Source organism: Lates calcarifer, linkage group LG5 (assembly GCF_001640805.2).
Source record: "Lates calcarifer isolate ASB-BC8 linkage group LG5, TLL_Latcal_v3, whole genome shotgun sequence".
Lineage (NCBI taxonomy): Eukaryota > Metazoa > Chordata > Actinopteri > Centropomidae > Lates > Lates calcarifer.
Window position 1 is genome coordinate 16,533,530 of NC_066837.1, and position 24,392 is coordinate 16,557,921.

The 24,392-nt window shown below is 40.5% G+C and overlaps 1 protein-coding gene across 2 annotated transcripts in view; it reads right to left on the reverse strand.

The window, feature by feature from the left end:
* The window catches only part of grin2bb (glutamate receptor, ionotropic, N-methyl D-aspartate 2B, genome duplicate b), a 95,421-nt gene that overhangs the window by 38,393 nt on the left and 32,636 nt on the right, over positions 1-24,392 (reverse strand). For both annotated transcript variants that reach the window (XM_018665135.1, XM_018665132.1), the window contains exons 4-5: positions 4,319-4,462; positions 2,232-2,502 (exon numbers count right to left, since the gene is read on the reverse strand). In XM_018665135.1, coding sequence (XP_018520651.1) covers positions 2,232-2,502; positions 4,319-4,462 — 415 coding nt within the window. The remainder of the gene's footprint in view (positions 1-2,231; positions 2,503-4,318; positions 4,463-24,392) is intronic.

Below are 24,392 nucleotides of genomic sequence, written 5' to 3' on the forward strand. Positions count from 1 at the left end.
ATATGTAGAAAGATGAAAAGGAGGGGGAGAGAGACAGAAAAGTGTGAGAAAGAGAGGGAGGATACAAATAGGGAAGCAGAGGCAGAGTGCGATGAAAAATAGCCCGAGGGGGAAAAGATATACAAAAAAGAAAGCATTTTAGAGGAGGCTGAAAAGTGGCAAAACACTGAGACAAAATTAAGAGAGTAATCATACGTACAATGTTTTAATTTGTTCCAAGCCAGAGTGGAGCTGTTTACTTTGCTATTTATAAAAGAGAAATACTCATAATAATAATAATAATAGCTAAGTATGAGCATCAGTCAAGACTGGTCATATTTTGTTATGCTTGGCTTTTCAAGCATGAGGAACTGCTCGCTATCAAATGTCAACATCCATTTCTTACACCTATAAACAACAGCATTTTCAGGTCATTTTCCATGACTGGTATAGATTATTTGTAAATCTGTTGGAAAAAGGCAAACCATTTTCAGGCAACCCTGCTGTTGTTACTGGTTTCACACACGTTTAAATTAAATGCCCGAGCAAACGCAACCACAAGAGTAAATGTTCTGCAGTTCAAATGACATAGCTTCAAATGGGCTTGATGAGAGGAATGGTGCGAGGGAGCGCCACTGCAAAATGATAAAGGGGTCTTTTTCCTGCCTGACCCGATGCCCTGGAGAGACATTTTCAAAACAACATCACTGGGAATTCTCTTAATGATGGATTCCAGTGAGGCCAAAGCTCAGACTATTATTAGGACTGATAGTCACAATATAAAAGTAAAGCCTGTCAGTCCACATTTGTCTCATATTTATGTGAGGTATTATATAAGGAGTGGATGTAAATTTACCAGGTAGGACCAAATGAACTCCTGAACAAATTAAAGTCTTACTTACCTGAGGTTAACAGAAATTAGTATGCAGCCTACCACTGACTGGCACAGCATACTGCAAATACACTAGGAGATAATTTGCATATATGCAAACAAGCCCATCTGTCACTTGTGCCCACATTTAAATACAAAGTTTTTTGAGAAGTTATCACAGAATAAAGCAATATAGATTTTAGTGTTGCTCAATGAGGACTTACTAACATTAGTTTGATCCTGGTTTAACCTTTAGTATGACCTCTGACCCCTGAACCTCCAGTTCTCTGTCTGACCACAAGAGATCAGTAAATGAAGATGGGACACCAACTCTGGTGATACAGTCCTTGAATAAAGTTTTGCTGTATATACTGTATGCTTAAATTCATCTAGAAGCAATAGATGTTGTATGAGGGCACCAAAGCTTCACTTTATAAAAAGCTCTAACTATAACTGTATACTACAGACCTCATGACTCCAGAACAGGAGACCAAAGCTGTCAGGTTTTATCACAATGGCAGGTAATGAGATAAAGTAAGGTTACGACCGGCAAAAGAAAAATAATTTCCAGCATGTTGATCATATCCAGCCTGAGAAAAAAAAAAAAACACCAAGCAGCAATAGGAAGCAGAGAGGTTTATGGAAAGAGGTAGTATTCATTTTGAAAACTGATAGTATCAGAGAATATCAGAGAGAGGTCTGTTGGTTTCATTTGTTTACACCACTATTAGTCAAGTACCACAATTAATTTGGCAGTGGTGATTTCATGTTTAAAAATTTGACATGTGGCACTTAATGAACTTTCTTTGCAGTTTTTAATTAGCTGTAGTTTTTCAGTCAGTATGAGATCTCTATTTAAACCCTGAAATGGTAACAACACCTCCTACTTATCTGGAGCCAATTTCACCAAGATATTTTAGACTGGTCTTCAGTCACAAGGCCACTCTTAATTTTGCTGTTAGATTGGTCTAAAACAGGTGAGACATTTTCACAAAAAAAAGACTGACTTGTTTCTAAGCTTAAAAGTTAGCACCAACCCCTACCCCTTTTTTCCCCAAGACCTTCTCAAATTTTCAGCTTTTAAGCGCAGTTTTTTTTTTACACTTCAACTAAAAATGTGAATTAAAACCCCAGAAGCCAAACATTTTCTCCTAGCGTGAACAGCACTGAGCATTTGACACGGTTGCTCTTTTAGCCTTGTTTTTATTTACCCAGAATTCATAGCAAATTAGTCATTGGTCCTAGTTAAGATAGTCAAGAAGTAGATCGCTTTGTGCAACAGATGGAGTTGCACGTCTATCTGAAGTCTGACTTTTCTTTAAATCAAAGCCACAGACAAAAGTCTCTCTTTGTGAAACGGGCCCCTGGCGTTTGGGTGTACCTGTAGGGAAGACTGCGGGAACATGGTCTGCATCGCCAGCCACCAGCGAGGGCACGATCCAGGTGAAGCCGTAGCCGGTAAGGCCTACAGAATGGGCTACTTCAAAGATAGTGGTAGCCTCCTCTTTTGTGCAGTAGAGCAGAATGACGGGACTCTGCAGTTTCTTCAGCTGGTTCTGGATCTTGGAGTCTCCGTCGTCCACGGACATGTCCAGTAGGAGGACCTCCTCTAGCTCCCAGCCCACAAAGCTGTTCTCGATGGTGCTGCGGACCTAGATAGGGAAGGGAGATGTGATTTTAAAAAAAGTGTAGGCTGCACATATTCAGTGAAGTTGTTAAGGAGAGATACTGGAACAAAACTGACTGAGATGTCTCCTCCTCCAGCTCCCAGATTGCAAAACTGTTCTGTCTTTACACATCTCTTGGGAGTGGGAAGAAGTGGTCGATATTTTTTTGTAAATGTAACAAGAGCGAGATTAGGTAATCTATTCTTCCCAGATCTTTAGGGCTATACACTCACACCTATAGATGAAACTATCGTGGAGATACTGTCAATTTCATTTTTCTGTATGCACTTCTAATCCCAGATCACAACACCTTATGGCTAATGGATGAATATGTAATGCAGCAAGAAGTGATTTTAGGGCTGTCTGTGTGTTTATATTTGTGGATCCCTGACTTTCATTGGCATTTAGATTAGAACAAAATACTTTTGTTTTTGTTTTTTATTTAGTGTGTCAGGGTCAGAGAGTACCAGCTGTTTCTTAGGAGAGTCAATTCAAAGGAGGTTACAATATATAATAACAAGCAGAGCAAAGCCTTTTGTGTGTAGTATATTCCAATTCAACACTCTACTAAAGCAAAAAAAAAAGAAACCCTGCATTTTTTTTAATGTATGCTTGATATTTGAGAGGACAGTAGGATAGGAATGAGATTTATGATAGTGTTAATAACTGGCTGCACAAATACAAACTGGTTTTCTTGGTGCTGAATTCATCTGGGCTTTGAGTTGTTTGTTCTCAAAACATTTTCAAATGTTCCACAGCTATACAGCAGGGACAATAAACTATACTAGTTGATATGAGACTCTATACATTATGTTCATTCAACATGAAGCTCATTTGACTACCATGAAAAGCACCACAGAGAAGAATGGGCTTTAAAAATTCTCATTCACAACCTCCATTTAGATGATTAATGTATGTTTTTTTTTCTTTTAAACCAGACTGTTACTTTAACTTTGTTCAAAGGAGAGACAGTGCCACTGCTGCAGTATTATTAGGAAATATGATTAGCTTACTTTCAATAACTTTTTTATTCTTCTCAGACGTGTGTGTCTGATGTTCAAAGTTATTCAGAATCTCATACCATCCCCTTTAAAGAGTCTGTTCTCAGCCCTGGAGATAAGGAGGCTGAAGCCTCTGTGAGTGGCTGCATTCAAAAAGACATGTTCGGCCAATCTGCCTTTTCCATTACAGCAATCAGAAAATGAAACTCGCTACCCACTTATATCAGACTCTGCCAAACCTTATCATTTTTAAAAGCTTGAAATAATGGTTTAAAACCAGACAATCATGTTCTCAGAAATAGCTTCTTTTGTTAGGATCGTTTCATCAATTGTACATAGCCCCCACTAAACAAACTGATAAATAAATAATAAAGAAAACTAAAAAGATAAGACATCACACATCTTATCAGAGGATTAGAAAACAATGCAAAAACTACAGAAAGTGTCAGGCCTCCTATAATGGGTCCCCAAAAGACAAAGGTAATAATACCTAATGTGCCTTGGACCCAGAGCGAAAGCGAATCTCTCATTAGAATCCATGGTTGAAAACATTTACGGCCATTAGCTTTATAAGTAATAAGTACCCTGCTGCTTTTGGAGTCAGTTTTTATCAAAGGAATACACTTATCTTTGCAGATAATATTCCTCAGAATTTATGGCCTCAACTTATTGGCAAGTAGTATATTTTATAGAAAGGTAGAACTTTTACCTTTTGCGTTGATGCAGCAGATCAATGGTATATACTCCTACTGGTATGTCAGTACATATATTACATGGTTTGTATTCAAGTGTTTATTTACCTTGTTGACAAAGTCCTGGTAGCCAGGGTAGTAAGTGGTGACGATGGAGAAGATGTACCAGTCATACTCCTCCATGATGTTCAACATGACAGAGGCCTGCTGCTCGATGGATGGACCAAACTGGAAAAACATGGAGTGGTCGTCCTGGAAACCAGAGACACAGAGCCAATCAGAAAACAAGGTCATGAGTCATACAGCATGAGAGAGAACTGGAAGGTAGGGCACAGATGATTATGAAGTGTGTCCAGCTACTGCCAAGCCTCAGGAGCAAATATAGTCCTGTGTGTAGCTCGGAGTTGTGCACTCTCTGCTTTGTAACTGCACCGAGGAATGTACGACAATGTGACATATTTTTCATTTTTAAACTGTATTTACGATGTTTTAACCAGACTTTTACTCCCATGCAATGTCAAAAAGGTTTTTCCACTAGTTATGAATATTCAATACCAAACAAGATGACTCAGTCATTATCAAGGAGCCCTAACAATGCCATCTTAACACATTTAGTATGCTACAGTGAGCACAAGGGGTAAAGATGGCCACCTGGTTCAATGATATTGAATGTAGGGTACCAAATGTGTGGACAGACATTTCTGTCAAAACATTTTTCTTTAAGAAGACAGAAGGAAGAGTAGTAAGAAGAAAGAAGTGCCCTTGGAGCTCCAGGAGCCTGATGGCTGGTGTCATGGGTTGGTCAAGGGCGGGTAAGTCACCCGTGTAAAACTGCCAAGCCACTCATCAGGACACAGAAGTCAAGATGGATTATTCACAAATGTTAGTGACTGGAGGCGACACGCCAGAGGGGCTGTAATGAGAACAGCCTCATGTCAGGGGTCTTCTGTTTGTCCAGAGTGAAAAATACTGTTGAGAGGTGACTGAGATGACTGGAGGTGTTGGGTTAAGCTTGAACACTGGCCACTGTTCAACTGTTTCAAAAAAATGTTTGCATTAAGATCAACAGCAGTCTCATCTTTGTGTGTTACATACAGAGCTACAGGACATGGTTAGCCCAGCTTAGCATAAAGACTGGAAGCAGTGAGGAGCAAGTACAACCATGTTTGTGAGGCTGCAAGGCACAGCAATTCTTTAGGCTGAATACTATCATCAGCATGCTAACATATTCACAATGACAAATGTTACCATAAAAATGTTTAGCTGGTTTACTACGTTCACCATCTCAGTTTAGAATATTAGCATGCTAACATGCACTGAACAATTAAAATGTTGATCTAATGATGAAAAGAGAGCGCAAGGTATCACCAAAGATAATACAATTCATCTAGTGAGAGAGATGAATGAGTGAGGCAAATTTCATGGTAATCCATCCAAATTTGTTAAAACATTGCACTCAAAACCACAAGCTGTGACCTTCAGTGGGACACAAGAGGTAGAGTCATGAAATCACCAAAGTCATTAGAAATCATTTAAATAGCAATCCATCTTTCAGTCTGGATAAAAGTGGTAGACCAACTGACTAACCCTTTCATGCATGGAGGTCAGCACAGTGGACAACTATTCAAAAGCGAATTTGTTGTATATGCATGGATTAAAATGACACACAATCATGGTTCTTTTGTTAAATTTCTCAAATAGTGATTATATGAAAGCAGAAAGTTTCACTTAATTGCATGTCCATTAAAGTGGACATTATGCATTACTGTTCATAATTAGGCTACAAATCATGTTGTACTAAAACCTTACTGATGCGTAAATACTTTGTGTATAGAAGCAACTTGCAAAGAGGCCTTTGCAAGTTGCGGCAAAGTCTAGGTATTTTTGCCTAAGAAATGACTTCAAGGGTATAACATATAAATAACTCTGCCCTGAAACATCTCTGACTGTAGCTCAGAGATACAATCTGTGAGCAGGCACTGAGCCAGGACACAGCTGGTTTACTGAGCTTTAACATGTCCTGAGTCCAGCTCTACACTTTAGAAACAGACATGAGATTGATATCAATCTTCTCATCTTACTCTAAAAATAAAAGCAAATAAGCAAATTTCCTCCAAAATATATTACACCACTCTTTTAATTAATCACCTCTTTTTCTGTTTGCTCAATTTTCATTTAGATGACAAATGTGATTAAATGTCAGTGAAATCTAGAATTCTCCTCCGTACATCACAGTGGCACAAATTACCGCACATGCTTTTTAATCAATTATCTCTCACTTGCTTGGATTGAACTTTAGTTTTAAATGAAAAGTTAAAGTTCAAAAATTCACTCTCCAGCACTTGCTTACATGTGCCCTCTGGACCAACTTACACTCACATGCACCGCTGCAATCTGTATACGTTTGAGATCTAATGCTCATGTGCAAGAATACAGATATGTGAACTACACATATCCATCCACGTGCGAAATCAGTCATATATGTTAGTCATGCAGGAGACTGAGCACTCCCCGGGTTAGGTACACTACTTCCACTCCACATCACCCCCCCCCCCCCTTTTTTTTATTTACCCACAGGGACAGAAATGATGTGTTACTTTTCACTGTAATGAGGTAATAACATTGCAGTGTCAAGTGATGGAGGACGGATTGGCAGAGGTGGAGAAGACGTTAGAGTACGTACACTGACAGTAAATATCACTGCACTCGGTTCAGGAAGGTAATGAAGGTTTTCTCATGGATGACTGACGGCTAATGCACCTTTCACCTCTAACCTCACACTACAATCTAAATCCATCAGTGTTTGAGCATCAGCTTCAGTGTGCTGACTTTTAAATGAATTGTAATAATGAGTGTGGTTTGCCCTGACATTATTATTCCATCTGTGGATACAGTATATTTCCTCCAACCCTCTCCACTATCCATACTGCCATCTGTTCACCACACACAGGATGAGGCTGGTGAGGTTCTGAATTCTTTTTCATCGTCAACAAATCCCATGAACAGATCAAAACTAAGGATGAATCAGTTCTACTAACAAATTTCATATAGCTTATTCCTGTGCCATAGACCTCAACTGTTACACACATTGTTGCACTGGGTGACGTGTTCCTTCATTACAAAGAAAATGTGCACTGTAGTTTTATTTTATTTCTCATACAACCTGCTGCCATAAATGCTCCATAGAGAAGAGCTGAAAATAGTCCCCAACAAATGGCCTATTTTCTCCTATTTGAGTAATGTTTTAAAAACCACAGACCTGTTTTAAAGGATATGCATCTTCAGAAAGACCAGTGGATGGGTGGATGGATTGATATAGGTACAGTGGAAAGAACTGATAAAAACTAATGCATTATTAATTTTGGTATTTTCTTTGGATTTGTTGAAAGTATGAAAAATACTGAATAACGCTAGCCTCATCCTTCAGGTCAAAACAACAACAACAAAAAAACAACCTTGGTTGAGTTGTATCGAACCATGCAGATAGTGTAGTTTTGGTTTTATTTGCCATAGTTTTGACATTTTGAAGTTTCTGCCTCCACCTCACTGTACAGTGGAGGTGAATGGTTTAGTTTAGTTAAAAATTCAGCAGACACCTCTTCTCAGAGACAAAGTCATGTCTTGTTACTGTGGATAATTAACTCACTGTCAACAGAAGGATATTTCCTCTGCTCAGGCCCATGGTTACAAATGAGTACACTAAGGTCATGTCCTCAGCGTTTCATTTATTTATTCATTGGTGAACTGGGGGTTTAACGGCCTGAGGGGAGTTTAAATTGTACAATTAAAAACCTACACACAGTGATTATTCTATAAGCCTTTTCCAGTACCCTTAGATTCAACAAGTTTAAAACTGACTACTTTAAGCCAGCAAACTAGTAAATAGATAAAAATGTTTCAGAATTTCTCCACCAGAATTTTAATCCAGGCTGTAAAGAGAGAGCTTTGAACCATCGTTTAGACCTTCATGTATAATTGAACAGTTAACTCAATGAATGAAATATGAAAAATCAAAATAATTTAAAATATGGACGCATTCCTTTTTGGCTTCTGGTCAGAACTGTCTGAGGGAGGTTTGGTGTGTGGTGGGTGGAGGTACAGTTGACCTCAGTGTTTCTAAAACCCTAGCTTTTCCTGCAGAACATAGTTTCAGTGTAAACTCTTTTGATCTACAAATTATCCAGATTAATCAGGACATTGTTGCTGCTGAATTATTTAAATGTCATTTTTTCAATTCTGTGAGTACGACAGCTGATATAGGGTCTATAGCACCTCAGACACACTTATCTCTAAACCTTGGTAAATAAAACCAAAACTATCTGCTTGGCCAGATACCACCCGAGGTAAATGGGCAAATATATATTTTTATTCGGGTGAACTGACCCATCAAGTAGTCCAAGTCGTGCTACAGTATATTGTGCAGATGCGACCTCTCTTTTCCATCACTGAGTCACACTGCTGCTCTGGATCTTGTTTTTTCATTTCCTCTCACTTACGTACTCTCACAGTATCCGTTTCTCCTTCAACCCCCTAAACTCCCTCTTTGTCTTGATATCGCTCTCTCCTGATTCTTTCTTTCTAAAAGTGGGCTCAGAGCAGTGTAATCACTTGTGAGACCAAACCTGTCATTCAGAGGGATCGTGAGGGCACTACTTACTTCATTCTCTCCTTCTTAGATTACGGCTAATCATCATCTCATTCTGCTTTCTCTTTCATATCCTAATCATGCCTATTTAATTTCTGTCCTTTATTCACTTGGTATTAGTGTTTTTTTTCTCCCTCTCTTTTTCTGTTGACCCACTCACCCCACCCCACCCTCGCCCTATCTTTTTCCTCTCTGCTTTTACATAATGTCCTGCAGCTCCATTAGTTCATATCACAGAGGTGTAAAGTGTCCTGAGGGTGGGGGCTGGGGGAGTGGGGGGATAACAGTCTGTGTGTGTCATTACAGGGGCCGCCTGCCTCCCTGCACGCTTGCTTCCCTGCCTGCCGTATCATATCATACACTACTCAAGCATGAGCCCAAGAAAGTGGTTTGTCACCTCATTTTCAAGCTCTGTTTTTGTGTCTCCCTTCTGTAAGTTGTAATTTACTGTCTGTGAGGTCGGTTACATTTTGTAATTTGTGCTGTCAGATTTGGTTAGACACTGTTGAAAATGAGTAGAGGGACTACAGGCTGGACAGGTATAAACATGTGTCTCTGGTTGTTATATAAAGGACTTTTTAAAAACTAAGATAGACTTGTGATGTGTGAGAATTCACATGCAAATTCAAAACCTTTTGGTGCTGGATATTTGGAATTATGTCTGAGATGTTACTCACATAGATAAAATTAGATTTGTTACATAACGATAATAATGGTGGCAGATTTACCATGAAAAACTGAAAACAATGGTTCCTTGATTTCAGACAGAGGTTGATAACACAAGCATTTTACACAGTGTATCACACTGTACATCAGTAGTTAACTGGGTAACTAAGCTACTGGTAGTGCCATAAAAAGGTTGAAAACGCCATCTTCTGTGGACTTCTTATCGTTTCAAGCTGACTTGTTATAAAATGAGAATCTTGCAAAAGGATCTCTGCCCTACACACAAAATCGTGCTTTAAAAACTGAGGCTGAAGGTGTGTGTTCTATTCAAAAAGTCAGCATCCTCTCCAGAGGAAATTAGAAGTAAAGAAAGATTGTTCTTGTGTTGCATGGTACAGTTATTTAACTGTCCTGTTTGGCTGCTTAACATATCTGTTACCTACTTGTTTGTCTTGGGTTGCTGGAGTAGAAATTTAAAAGTCAGACAGAGCAGCTAACGTTAGCCTAAACTCTGCCACCATCCTGGTTCAGCTTCCACACAGTGAGGAAACACTGCACAGCGGATCTGTGAATGGGGCCTTTGTAACATAACCTGTAGCAAATTCCATCAGCAGCCTGTAAGACTGTGTATAATTATGACAATCACAAGCCCACTACTTACTTTGGGATGTAATGTTTAATATGTGTCCTCTGTTTGACAAAAACATTAAAAGAAAATAAATCATAAATAAAACAAAACCAAAAAAAAAAAAAAAAAAAACATCTATCATTGTTTTTCCAGGGTGGGCCAGCCTGCCTGGTTTAAATGTTTGATGGGACTGTCCTGACCATGTGGTTGTGGCTATGTTCTCTATCTATCAAACTAATTTAATCAATAAAGCATGTAAATAGCTCCTACAGGATTTGTGAGGAAATTTCTTGGGTCCTCCTCATCTCTTTTTCTCCTTTTGTTGCTTTTTGCTTTATTATGTTTATCAAATGGTAGAGTCCATGTAAATGCAACAAAGAGCTGTAATCCTCAGCACTTTAATAATAATAAAAAAAAAAGGGTAAATGTATGAAAAAGCCTTAAAAGAGAGTCTCGTATTCCACTGATATACTTTCAAATCTCCATTTTTTCTGTGGCAGGTCATGGCCAATTAATGTGTTGTTGTCAGTTTAAGTCTTTGTTTCTTTATATCACTATTCACACTTCCACTCTCATCCTCAGTTAAATCAAACGTTGCTTTGGTGTTTCAGCCTCAGGAATCTCAAAATAGTCTAGGTGTAGTGGCACTGAATCTGCAACAGTTAGCTGTGTGAATTACCCCCCCCACACACACACACACACACTCAGAAAAAGGCTGGTAAAGCAGTGAATCACTTCTGAGGCATTATTCAACCTTTGTGCAGATACGGCACCAGAGAGCTAGCTCAGTAACACAAACCTCCATGTCTCATTCCCGCTCCCGGAGGTACAGCACTGCTGCCTAACATGTGAGTATAACCTCCAGTTAAGACGGTGACTCCACACTCTCAGTGAACTCACTGGAGACCCAGCGGATTGGCAGAAATACACAGTGCTTTAATGCACACACTCATCTGCGTAAATAAAACACAAAGTTTTCTGTTTTTTCCTCCACAGATCGATCCCCACAGTGCTGACGTCTCTCCCTCTCAGTGTCACACATTTAAATGAAATATGTCTGCCTGTGGAGAGTCAGGGGCTGCAGCATGATTTAAACCCATTAAGACAGTGAGCACTGGGTGCGTTTGATTTCGCTCCTGATTGTCACGGACACTTCATTGGGTGCATAGTCGGCGCTGAGCCTGCCTCTGCGGCTGCAGCTGCTGCGTCAGTGTGCAGTACAGTACGGGGAGCTGAGGGGAGCGAGCCTCAAGCAGGAGGGCTGAAAGGATTTGGCAACTCATCTCCATGTCATGCCAATGAAAGCCTGTCTCCAATTAGATTTGCAGAGGAAGAGCGACATATTGGCCCACTGCTCAACAAGCCCTGGTGGGAGAGGATTGGAGGGTAGAGAGACAGAGCAAGGAGAGGGAACAGGGAGAGAGAGGGAGAGGTAGACAAAGAAGAAAGAGAGAGGGAGAGTGGGAGAGAGGGGGTGGCTGTTAAGGCTGAGAGAGATAGAGAGGAGTCTCGCTTGAGAAAACAGGCAAACCCTTAGAACTCACAGAGACAGAGGCTCACAAACACACACATGCACACATACACACATGACAGCGCACACACACACTCGCACACACAAGTGGCAGCGTACACATCGTTCCCTCTAACACTCAGCTTTTTCCACTTCATCACACTCGTCTTTCTCCACCTTTCATCTTCCTCCCTCTGTCTCTCTCTGTCTCTCTCTCTCTCCTCACAGTCTGAGCGCTGCCACCGCTGCTTGTCAATCCTCCACAGTTTGAGCCCAACGTGCTTCATCATCACATTTCTAATCAAACACACACGGTGTCTTAATTAATCTCATATTTGGCTGTTTAATTATCAATGACCCTGTTTCCACGTCTCTATCCCCAGCTCCATTCAGCACACTTGATTTTTAACATCCCATAATGCTCTGATTGAAATACTCTTGCTATTTTTGTCAAGGAAATGATTTCAGAAGCACTGAAATGTGATTCACTCCCACAGCGGCCAGTGGAGCGATGATGATGGCACTGCTTTCTATACAAGACGATTTTCTGGATATGAGGCTGCTTTTGAGAACATAAAATATAGTTAGCAGTAACAAGGACAGAATAAAAAATGTATTAACTTCCAGCCATTCTGAATTGTTATTAAACACTATTATTTGTGATAAAAGTCTGATTCTACTGATTAAGAGCTGCTGGAGTGTACAATTGACAATTCACTATGATTATGTGAGTGATCAGAAATCAGCCAGGATGGCAGGAAGTAATTTGCTTATTTTTGGGGGGTCGTGTGTTTAAATTAACAGGATTAATTTAACCCAGCAATAAACACTTTTAGTCAAAGCTTTGACTCATGCATCGTAATTGTAGCTGATGTTCTTTGTTTTGTCTTTCTTCAGTGCAGCTGAATAATTCTGATATATTAAGGTCAAGATAAAGAAGCAGCATTTAGATGTGAAAGAGGAAGAAAATTCTGTGAATAATCTTCTCATTTTAGTTCCTATTTTCACTAAAATCGTTATTTTGTTTCAGCAGTGGCATTTCATTTCCAGCAGAGGTGTCGGAAGTTGTCGGTCTACATGACCTGAAACGACCTCAGCAAACAGACAAGCAATGACGTGACCAAAAAAAAAGACTTTGTTGCATGTAGTAGTGCGCATATACTCCCAAACTGTTTGAGCACCTTTACACATGAACCAGAGGTCACCTGGCTGCAACCTCATGTGACAAAACAACACAATGGTCCAACCAAACCCCCCCAGGACACCAACCTGCACAAATACAGAGATTTCTAGGACTGAATATACACAAACACACACACACACACAAACAATCAAAAAGCAATGTTTATGAAAACTGCAGGTCTATAGGAATATATTCTCACAGATTTCAAATGTACAAATATGATTAAACGTAGTCAGAACAGGCAACAGATTGATACACACACACACACACTCAAAAGGTTTCAAATATTGCCATATACCTCCAGAGGGGAAAGATTTTAAACAAGTTTCTACCAGTTTACACAACAAAAATAGCTCTGCAGCTCCAGCAGAGTTCTCAATGTCTGTGCTGAATTTAAACATGAACACTGCAAAAATAGGCACAAATTATCATTGAAAAATTATTATCTCACATTATTTCTAGTGCCCTGCTTTCCCATTTCAGTAAGGTACAACAAAATATGTGGGCTAAAATATACCATATATATATATATATATATATATACCATAAAACATTTGAAGGAGCATCTCAGATAATTGTGGTCAAATCTGAACTGCATGAGATGTGTTTTTTTTAAACATATATATACCTTTATTTAAAGTACAGCTGTTGCACAGAAAGTGTATTTATATTAAGACCTATACTGTGTAAGTGCAGCACGTACAAAAATAATTATACGTTGATTTCTCAGTAGTGACTGGAAGTCAGCTTTCTCTTTTCCTCCTCACACCTGGTGAGTAAAGCTCGCAAATCAAATCATGCAAATTATGTCTTACAGTAGCTACTTATAGTACGCACGATACATCAGCTCTCTGCAGAAAGCTGGTACTGGTTATAAGATAACACAGCTTAACAAAGCCAAAGCCATCAACATATTTGCATGCTTGGTTATATGACTGGTATGCTGTATGCCTAATTGTTTGCTTGTTTTCTGCTCTGTTAGCAGCAAAGCCCAAGAATCACGGCGTCGGCCAGTCAGCTGTCTTGATATTTGGCTTCTTAAACAGAATGCACCTTCACTCCCTCTGTTAAACTGGCTCTTCTTCAAATGACCATCCTTCCCACATTAGACTGTGCTGACATTATATACAGGTCGGCATGCAAAGGCTACATCTGCTGCTGACAACACCCCTGCTGCTCATCTTATTCTGTTCAGAGTATTCTTGTCTGTCATCGTTCCAGGCTACTGCAACGAAAGACTGGAACAATCTGCAAAAAAAGCCGACTTTTGAGAACTCTATTATGGACACTTTCTTCGCTTTCTCTGCTGTTTGTTCCGTGCATATTGTTTTATTGCTGCTCTTTTACTGCTGCTGTTTTAGCGTTGCCTGCTTGTGCATGCTTCTACTATGCTGTTGACGTGTTGTCTGACGCTGCTTCTGCTGCTGTTTGCTACCTGCCCAATGTTGTGTGATAGACTGCATGTAATTAATGTAATGCTTGTTGACACATATTATGCTTGTTGTGATTGCACATTACTAATGGATGCGTTGAAATGTTTTTTGGATGTGTGCTTGCTGTTCTTTCAGCTTTTGATTTTATTTTTTTAGCCCCTAGCTGCCACCATAAATAGGAATTTGTTCTTAATGACTTGCCTGGTTATGTAAAGGTTAAAAAAAATAAATGAAATAAAATTTAGTACAGAAGTATTGGTCGTTTCTGCTCAACCAACACTTTGGTGCATGACAAGGTATCTTTAAGACTAATGACTGGATTTCTGTTAAATGTACTGAAGGTGTTCACTGTTAGCTATAAAGGTTTATCACCACCATGCCAAAGTTCACTCTTCAGGAATTATTAAAATCTAATAAGAAGACTGTCATTAAATTTACTACATGTTCTCCAGAGCATGAACCCTTCTCATCTCAGACACTCCACATGCCCCATGTGCTCTCTTGTAGGCCCAGTGCAAAATGCTAACTTTGTACAAAATATATGGAGAAAAGACATATTAAATATAATAAAATATTAATCATATTAATAACACAATCATATAATTAATCATATTTTTAAGCTCCACAAGTAAAAGTAACAAGCGCAAGATGATCAGTATGTTACCATTATACTGGGATGTGGTAAATACTGCAGCCCATTATCAGGTCCTCTCTGGTATACAGTAGTTTTCAGACATTAAGCTGTGACCCAGTCACAGTATCTATTATCCGAAAGCTAGCAGTTAAGCCACATGCTCACACGCTGTCTAGATGAGTCAACTTTATCCTGATTTATCAAGAAGATATGGCACTTAGTAACAATGACATCATCTGTGAATCTCATACCAAGTAGGGAAAAGTGGGCTCAATCGCTGGCTGAGGAAATGAACAAGGCAGAATGCCACGTGCCTTATACTTGGCTAAGTGCAGTGTGTTAGCCTGCTGCTGACAGACTCAGAGGAGGCGGCTGCATTCAGTCGTCACTCAGGGAATAAAAGTCCCCTGTGTTGCACTAAATTTGAAGCTTTTACGTTGTTACTTCAAACTTCACATTGTCGCTTAGAAAGCCAATTATTCAATTACTCTCATTTATTTACCCGCCATTATAAAGTGCAAACACGCCTGGAGGCATGCTGGAGCAGTGAAAGGGACACCTGTACTGCACTTCTGTTTATTCAGACGGCTGAGAAGCGGACAAGACACATAACAAACAGCTCTAGAGGGATTTAGTCCCACGCTAACTGGAGCTCACTCCAGTAAACAAAACCATCCAAGTATACCTAGGCATCTAAGAATTTTAATGACTTATGATTAACACACACACAAAAAAAACCAGTTTTTCCTCTTACTGTAAGCCAGATGTGATACGAACTACAGCCAGCGCTCAACCATCAGAATCCATTAAAGCACTAGAGGGTTTCTATTATCTTCTCTCAAAGACTCCATCATGTCTTCAATTCTGCACCACTAGCTACTGAAGCGTAATCATCAACTGAATGTCTAATTACAACAAATTAATCTCTTTGTCTCACAAACACATTTTACTCTCATTATACATACACACACACACACACACACATACATACGCACATACTCCCACAGGCATGCGCTGCTCAGCAAACCCACACACACACACACACACACACACACACACACACACACACGTATGTAAAGGCTCCTCTGAAAGCACAAGAAACTAGTGTTTGCCTCAAGCTTTCTCCACCACTCCACTGCTATCGCCACTGTGTGCACCACGAGGAAGATACAATTAATTGTCTGATTCAATCTCCCGCTGTTACATCTGACGCTCTGGCAGCACTCACATCATGTCAGTCAAGCCCAAAGCCTTGTCCTGACACAGAGTGGCAGAGATGATGGCGGAGAACAACAGATGAAATCTAGTCTGCAGAGCAACTGGTAAGTAACAGCTGTGAAACCGTTCAAAGTCACAAAAGGAGCTACACACATAAAATCATCATGTGAAAAAGTAACACGAGAAAACTTGTCAGAAACAGCGAGCCCAGTGAGACAATGAAGGGAGGAGGGGGCAAAATAGGGGAGGGAGTCAATTTAGCATGACCTTTGGCCTCGCTATTTAATGGGAAGCTACTTCAGGAGGAGTTGATTAAGCTCATTAGCGCAGCGGAGAATGCAGGTAATTAATCACTGACACATGGGAGCTCTGCATGCTGATTGGGCCAGATCCCACCAATCCAAACGAACCAGAGACCCAATTAGACCTGACCCCGGCTGCCACATGACCTGGCTAAACTGGTGTGCCAGAATCTGCATGTGTGTTTGTGAGTGTGTATCTGTGTGTGTGTGTGTGTGTGTGTGTGTGTGTGTGTGTGAGAGTGTGTGTGTGTGAGAGAGAGAGAGGTAAAGGCAGTGAAGAGAAAAGGAAAAGGGAGAAAGACAGAAAGAGCCAAGCCTAGATATGGGTAATTAGATTGAATATTGATTAAAAATTAATTTCACAGTTTACACTTGGTTCAGTTAATCTGTTTTTCCACCCTTGAAGGCTTTTTATGAAGCAGAGGCAGCAGAGGTTGAGATATTGACAACACTCTAAATAAAAATGATATCCTACATTTCCCACAATGCAACAAATAGCACTGTTTCATTTGACACTCTGGTGCCTGGTAAATGCCCACGTCTTTCAAACATCACATCTCAGTCCGAGTGATTAGTAACCTGATCATGTGAAATCTGTGAACTGCCCCTTTAATCTGGTGGCACAAGTTAGATCTGAGGATGCCTGGTTTACAGGCACACATGGCGGAACCTGAGCCATTATCACTCTCACTGCACTCGTATGTTGAAGCTGAGGTCGTCACAATGACTCGGCCCTGGCCCGATATGTTTGCTCTTCTCCCAGTCAAACGCAACTTAACTACTAGGGTGAACAGTTTGGATGACAGGTGCTTGAGCTAGCCTGTACAGAGCGCTCGTGCGAGCACACATACACACACACACACACACACACCACACACACACACACACACACACACACACACACACACACACAAATCCCCATCCTGTAACTGTAGGCACTTTGTAGCTTCAATAACTGGTCCCATTTCGGATCTGGTTCCAAGTTGGCAAAATACCTGGATCTATTAAGCTCCACAGCCATTCACAGTCTCTCTCTGATAATCTCTTTTGCCTCTTTCTGACACCACACACATCTAAAAGAGAAAACCTGGTGACATACGACCACATGCTAACACAGCAGCACTGTTAACAAGACTGGCTCACTAAATGTGGCAGACTATCTTTACTTACTGTTTCAAAGTGTTAATACACTTCACCAAAATCAGCCAAACACTAGCAGCTAGGTCCTTTATTTACCTCAGTGTCACTTCCTTTATAAGGCTATTACAGTATTTGAAACTCAGGTATTATTTGAATACTGGCTTTTTTAATGACCATTTACAGTATTTACTTACAAGAGCTCCACCCCAGCCTACTATTGATGTTATAGTGTATTCTCTGACCCATCTGATTTTGTGAAATGTAGCATTGCAACAAAGCTATGTTAAGTGCATCGTGCATGCAGAAAAATCAGTGATTTATGTAGCTGAAACTTGCTGAACGATAAAGTACAGTTAATATCATTTCCACTTTTTACTTCCATAGCGTCTGCAGCTGCACAGCCCCCCAGTCCCCCAGTGAGGAATGAGCAACATTTTCCCCCGAAGCAAAAGACAAAATGAGTCAGGTTGGGGTTAATATATGTGACAGAGCAGTGCTGAAAGCCCTACATCTTTTCAGTACAGTAGCATCTCTGTGGTTTAGTGATGATAATTGGATTTGGATTGAATTATTATTTATATTTGTAATAATTAGTGATACACTCTGATAGCTCACATGGTAAATTCAGCATCCTGTCAATTTCCACAACACAGACTTTATCAGTAGAACAACAGAATCATGTTATACTCAGCCATGTTGCTCTAACAGATGTAAAGTGTGAAGTTTCATCAGTAAACATTTCCAGTTTTACTTTGGATTGCTGCTCAGCTACGTCTAATGAAACTCACTTCCTGAAGGTGTTTCACATTAAAAGCCTACCAGGAAAGGGGGGAATTATGCCCTTCGGTTCACTTTTAATGTGAAACAGTGCTGAAACAAGTGATGAGTTTCAAATGAAAATGTGAACAAGAAAAGCACAGTGGAAATAATTAGTGAGTTAAAACAATACTTCTATTAAAAGGAAAAACTCAGAGGTGTAGGGAGGTAATTATGATATGATCCTGAATTTACTGTGACAGCAGGTAAAAATGAAGAAAGTGGTGAATTTGTTTAAGGGCAAACAGCATCAAAGGCAAATTAAAACCAAAGCATATGCTAAAATATGATGAAATATACTTAAAAAAACAAGAAATTATGAATAATAGTCAGTGTCTGTTATATGCCTAATTATGGCCTAATTATCTGTGCAAAGGTAAATGAATGCTCCAGCCAGTATCTGTTTAATTTACAGTATTTATGAAAAGAAATTTGAAAAAATGTATCAGTTGAGGGACTAAAAGTGAACACAGAGCACACTCTCTGCACTGTGTCCTGCAGTGCATTACACATTCCTTGGCTGATCTCCAGGTGTAAGCACTTTATGTGAACCTTTAACCATGTCAGAATGCATGTTTGCCCTCCTTCCTTCCCTCCCTCCCTCCCTCCCTCTTCCCTACATCCATACACCCTGCCTTTCCGATCCTGCTTTCCTCTCTAACAAGCACACAGGGTGAGAGTGCAGACTGGAGTCAAGTGCAGCGTGCAATGAGAGACACGCGGTTCAAAACCTTGTCATGACGTGCTTTTCTTCAGCACGTCTTGACTCCGTTTCCCTTTCTGTGTCCACCACCCCACCCCCCTTTTCCACTTTTCTTGAAGCGCTATACCCCCTCATCCCTCCTCGACTTTGAGACATTCATCAGCACCTGGGGGAATGAGGGTGATTTTCTCCACAATCTCATCTCTACATTCGGCCCAATACCTCCATTTGCCTTTGTCCCCATCTGCGTTTCTCTCAATCTGTTGCACTTTTTCCTCCCCTCTTTTTCTGAAATTCTCTCCATCTCCATATGCATGTATCTCTATTGCTCTTCCCCTTTATCACGCACGCCGTTAAATCAGATAGGTTGGATAAGTGAGACAGTGTGCTTACACAGATACCAGAGGCACCAGAGAGCAAAAATCAATCACTTCTCCCCTTTCCCTTTCATCAGCTAAACCCCCCCCCCGCCCCCCGTCTTTGTAGCCCTCCCTTCCTCCTTCAATCTTCCCGCTCTACTGTTTGCAGCATCCTCCGCGTCATCATTATCTTTTGAATGTCACTCAACATTTCCGTCCCATTTCAAAACGTTGCCTTTGATTAAAAACCAAGTCTCCTCACCCTCCAAAAAAGATGTCCTCCCTCCCAGATTTTTTTCCTTTTTTTTTTTTTCTTTTTCTTGGAGAGCACAGATGCCAACCCAAATCTTTCCACCATTTCCTCCATTTGTGGTGCGCGTCTCCTTCAACAGCACAAGACTTTTTGACTGACAGCAGCTGGCCTGTCAAAGACACGGGGGAAGTCAGGGAAAGAAGAGGACTCGGGAAGCAAAAAGTGAAGGAGAGACGCGCAGAGAAGGGAGGAGTGAGGGATGGAGAAAGACATTTCTAATTCAAAGAGACGTGCAGTGTTTCCGTGGCAACTCGGTTTCCATAGAAACGGTCTTGCTAAAGATGCCATTAGTGTGAAAAAATATCTACTTACACTCTACTGCACTGTATGCACACAAATATAGGAACATATCCATTTGTACGCGATTGCACATATGAGAGAAGACACATATGATAGCATTCCTGCACTGGGTTTTATTCACTGACACACCTGAGGTCAATTATAATAGCTCAATTACAGGCCACTTATGTTGGTAGCTCAATTATAGGTTTGGCCCTTTGGGGAAAAGAAGTGACAAATAGTCCTGCTAATATTATTAGCTGTACTTGTAGCTTTAGCGTTGAGTTTTGTTTTGACTTCGCTCTTCAAATTACATCCTTCAGATTAGGCTGCAGGGGCCAAATTCTCCATATATTGTGTCATTGACCATGACAGTCTGCAGGCTGGGACCACCCACTCATCGACACACATATACTATATATAACTAGCACAAACTAACCCAGGCTGACAGAAGTGGACTGTATATAAAGTCCTACTTGCTGTACGTGATGAGGGATTTGGGGGTGGGGGGCGGTTGCGCGACATGCCTGTAATGAACCGCATGTGCGAGTCGTGTGTAGACGTCTCTACTTGCCCACTGTTTTGTGGCGGATGGGCTGACGATTCAACATAATGAGGTCTCATCACAATAACAGAGACAGAGTTATGTCAGTCAGAACAAAATGTCCCTGAGCATTATTCCACCACATCCTCCCCTAAGGCATAATAACATACTATGTGGGGCTGCGAATAGAGATTATTTTCATTGTTGATTAATCTGAAGATTGTTATTTCAATCAGTTCTGTTTATAAAATATCAAGAAACTGCAAAAAATAAACTAAAAAATGCCTATTACAGTTTCTCACAGTCCAGGCTGACATCTTCAAATGTCCAAACCAATACTCCAAAACACAAAGACATTACCTTTACTATCACAGAAGATCTTGAAGAGCATCTAAAAATAAAGAAAAACTGGAACCAGGTGATGAATGTTTGCCATTGGTGCTTAAAAAATGTGCTAAAACAAATTGATTCATCTTTAAAATGTTACCGTACATATACTTACACATAATCTTAACCTTGCCAAGAGTTCTACGCTAACCAGTTCACATGAAAACCAGAGGAAACAAACAAAAATGGAGGTCTGGTAACAGCTTAATTCATGGTCAAACTGTCTGCGACAAATAAAAGCAGCAAATCCTTTTGCGAGAAGCCTGGACTAGAGAATTTTTGGCATTTTTTGCTTGAAAAATTACTGAAATGATTTATCGTTTGGCAGAATAGTTGTTGATTTACTAATCCACTAATCAACTAATCATTGCAGCTCTCAAAGAAATATGATGATTTCAGAGTTGTTATTCCTGTAAATCGACTTACAACAGCCTGACGCATGTTAATCCCTTCAACACAGTTGTTTCTCCAACTGTGAGAAAGTCAATGAGCACGACAGCAGACCCCTTTGAATCCCTGAACAAACTGAGGACGATGTGGGTTGTGATTCAGTGGTCTGAAACAATGCTGCCCGATTTGTGCATAATGAACTAATGTCTGCAACACGTCTGTTTGTGTTGATATACAAAAACTTATTTGACTTGCTTTTCCTAATTTTGGAAAAACTAACTTCCATTTAATGTTGACTTTTTAAATAACAAATTGCTTTTTAAATAACCACACCCTCTGAAAAGCTCTAGAGACGTGACACCAACAAAAGTCTCCTGTATGGGAAGGTATCACAGCTTCTGTATCAGTGACCAACACGTTTAGGTTTGTAATCTCCCTGTGATGCTTATCACTCACTGTGTTATTCAAATATTCAGCAGACATGAGCTGCCTCCTTTTGAATTTCCCAACCAACTGCACAGATCTACTTGGTTGAGCTGCTGTATAAGTCTGCACTGCGTGTAGGAGCAGAGGAAATAGATTTATCAACTGTTGTGTAACAGCTAACATAATGGAATAATGCATTATTTTCAGGTATTGTGTCGACTCGAGTCATTGGTAGAGGATGACTCGCATTCATTTTATTTGTTTACTCTTGCATTTTCCCTTAGCATGTCCAAAAAAATGTTGAATGACATTTCATTTTTCCCTAACTTATACACGAGCTTGTGGCTTTGAAGGGTGAGAATGTAAGCTTTGAGCTGGTAGTTGCCGGAGAGCGTTGGCTTACTTTGATGCAGAACAGAAGAAAAAAAAAAAGGAGATTAGAGGGAAGAGCTGAGAGAGAAAAAGAGAGAGAGAGAGAGAGAGAGAGAGAGAGATGTGGTATAACGATAGAGAAGTGGGTGAAAGCCACAGAAACACTAAGAAAAATTGGAGAAAGACACCCAGGAAGAGTAAAAAGAGAGGCACCCAATCTAAAGCTGAACATTTTGGAGTCTGGCACTCCCCACCGGTGTGTGTTGAATAAACAGGACTGTGTGTGATAACACTCTGCAGGGGCTAACAGCTGCAGTGTCACATCACCTCTTGCCTTCGCCCTGGTATAATCAGCATCAGCAAGTGTACACTCATACAACAAGCTAACCTGACTTTTCACAGCTACAGCTCTCTCTCTCTCTCTCACTATAAAGGTGCTGTCTGATAAGATATCTATTAAGATTGAAAACAAAAATCTGACTTCCTCTTCATTAGGCCCAATACAGGCTCTTATAAAAGTTTGTATTAACATAGCTCTGCAGTAGCTGACACTTACTATATTTCAGGCTTTCTGTGCACTTGCATTTCAAATCCCTTGTACTAAATATAGAAAGTAGCCCTCAGGGTTGAGAGCTACTGATATTTAGTACATGGGGTATTATGAGGTAGAGTCATTTTATAACTCCATCATTGTCATTGTTTAGCTGTCTCAGCGAAGAGTTTGGAGACTCAGTTCTCTGCAGAGTGACAGCTTGGCGGCTCTGCGGCCGGCAGCTGTTTAACAAGGACGTCCAGACGAATGAGGGAAGTTACCTGAAGCCCGCCGCACACACTGTGTATTTTCTATTAAGCAAAGCAAGTGTACACTCATGGTCGACGGATGTTGTTGTAAACCGCAGCAGGAGGCCCAAGTGCTGCGTATGTGTGAATGTAGAGAACCAGGCGAAGGCTTATTAGAGAAGAGAAGGGAGTGAGTGAACGAGTGCCAGTGAAGGTGCCACTCACTGGGTGTCACTCTCGCCATAGATAAAGACCACTGAGCCGGATGTGTCAGTCCCTGCTACTGGAGAGACTCACCAGCTGTCACCAGCAGATATTACCTCATGCTCTCCATTACTAACACACACACACACACACACACACACACACACACACACACACACACGCACAGGCCAGTGTAGGACACACACTCAGACACAAGTTATGTTTCCATTAAAATGTCTGAGGCAAATTTCTAAAATTGTTTCCATCAACTACCTTTATACAAATATGTTCAAAATAAACCAGTAATACATAATAATCAAGTTGTAGCTCAGGTGGTAGAGCGATCCCCGACTCTTCCTGTCTAAATGTGCAAGTGTCCCTGAGTAAGACTGAACCTCAAATTTTTGTTTTGTACAAAAGTGTCCAACTGAATGCAATGTCACGTAACTGAACACGTAACATCTAAGAGGAGCCCCAGTCAAAACAGAAAGGTTGTGGTTACGTACGTCCTCATTGTCTAAACGTTTAAATGCTTTATCCTTTGGGTTTTCTGGTGAAGTGGAGGCGTGAAAAAACCCACCCACGCACCTGAGCCCAATCCAGAGTCACTGTAGTTACACGCAGACAAAAAACTGAAGAAAACTGAAAGACACTTTGGTGAGTGGTTACACGTGTGAAGCACAAGAGGACATTGTTACACAGCTGGCGCAGAAAGTTGTATTGATTAAAACTGTGGCTGTTTTGTCAAACGCTTGTGAGATGGATGACCAAAAAACACAGTTAAAACACCTCCTGTGCAGACATGGTGTAATGCTGTTTGTCTTTTTTCTGGTTCTGGTTTTCTGGTTTGTTTATTTAAACTGATAATGCACATGTTCTATCACTGATGGAGTTTATGTGCTGTATCAAAAACACGTACATTGTGCGCCAGTTTGGACGTATCGTGGGATTTTGTTGATATAAAAACAAAACTTCAGTCTTGCACCAAAATGTTTCTTTCCCCTGCTTCCTCCATTGCTCGTCTCTCTCTGTCTCTCCCTCCCTATCTCAGTCCCAACAAATGGAGGCTCACTGATGAATGTAAATGACTGCACTCCCCTGCTCCATGCAATTAGACCAAACTCAACCTTTTCTGCCTGTTTGGGATTAAATACCCACAAGTCAGCCGGCTTTCTCTGTATTTAAGAGCCCTTCCCCAGCCTGATGCAAAACCGTGAAAACCACCACATTATGTGACAATTTTTTTTTTC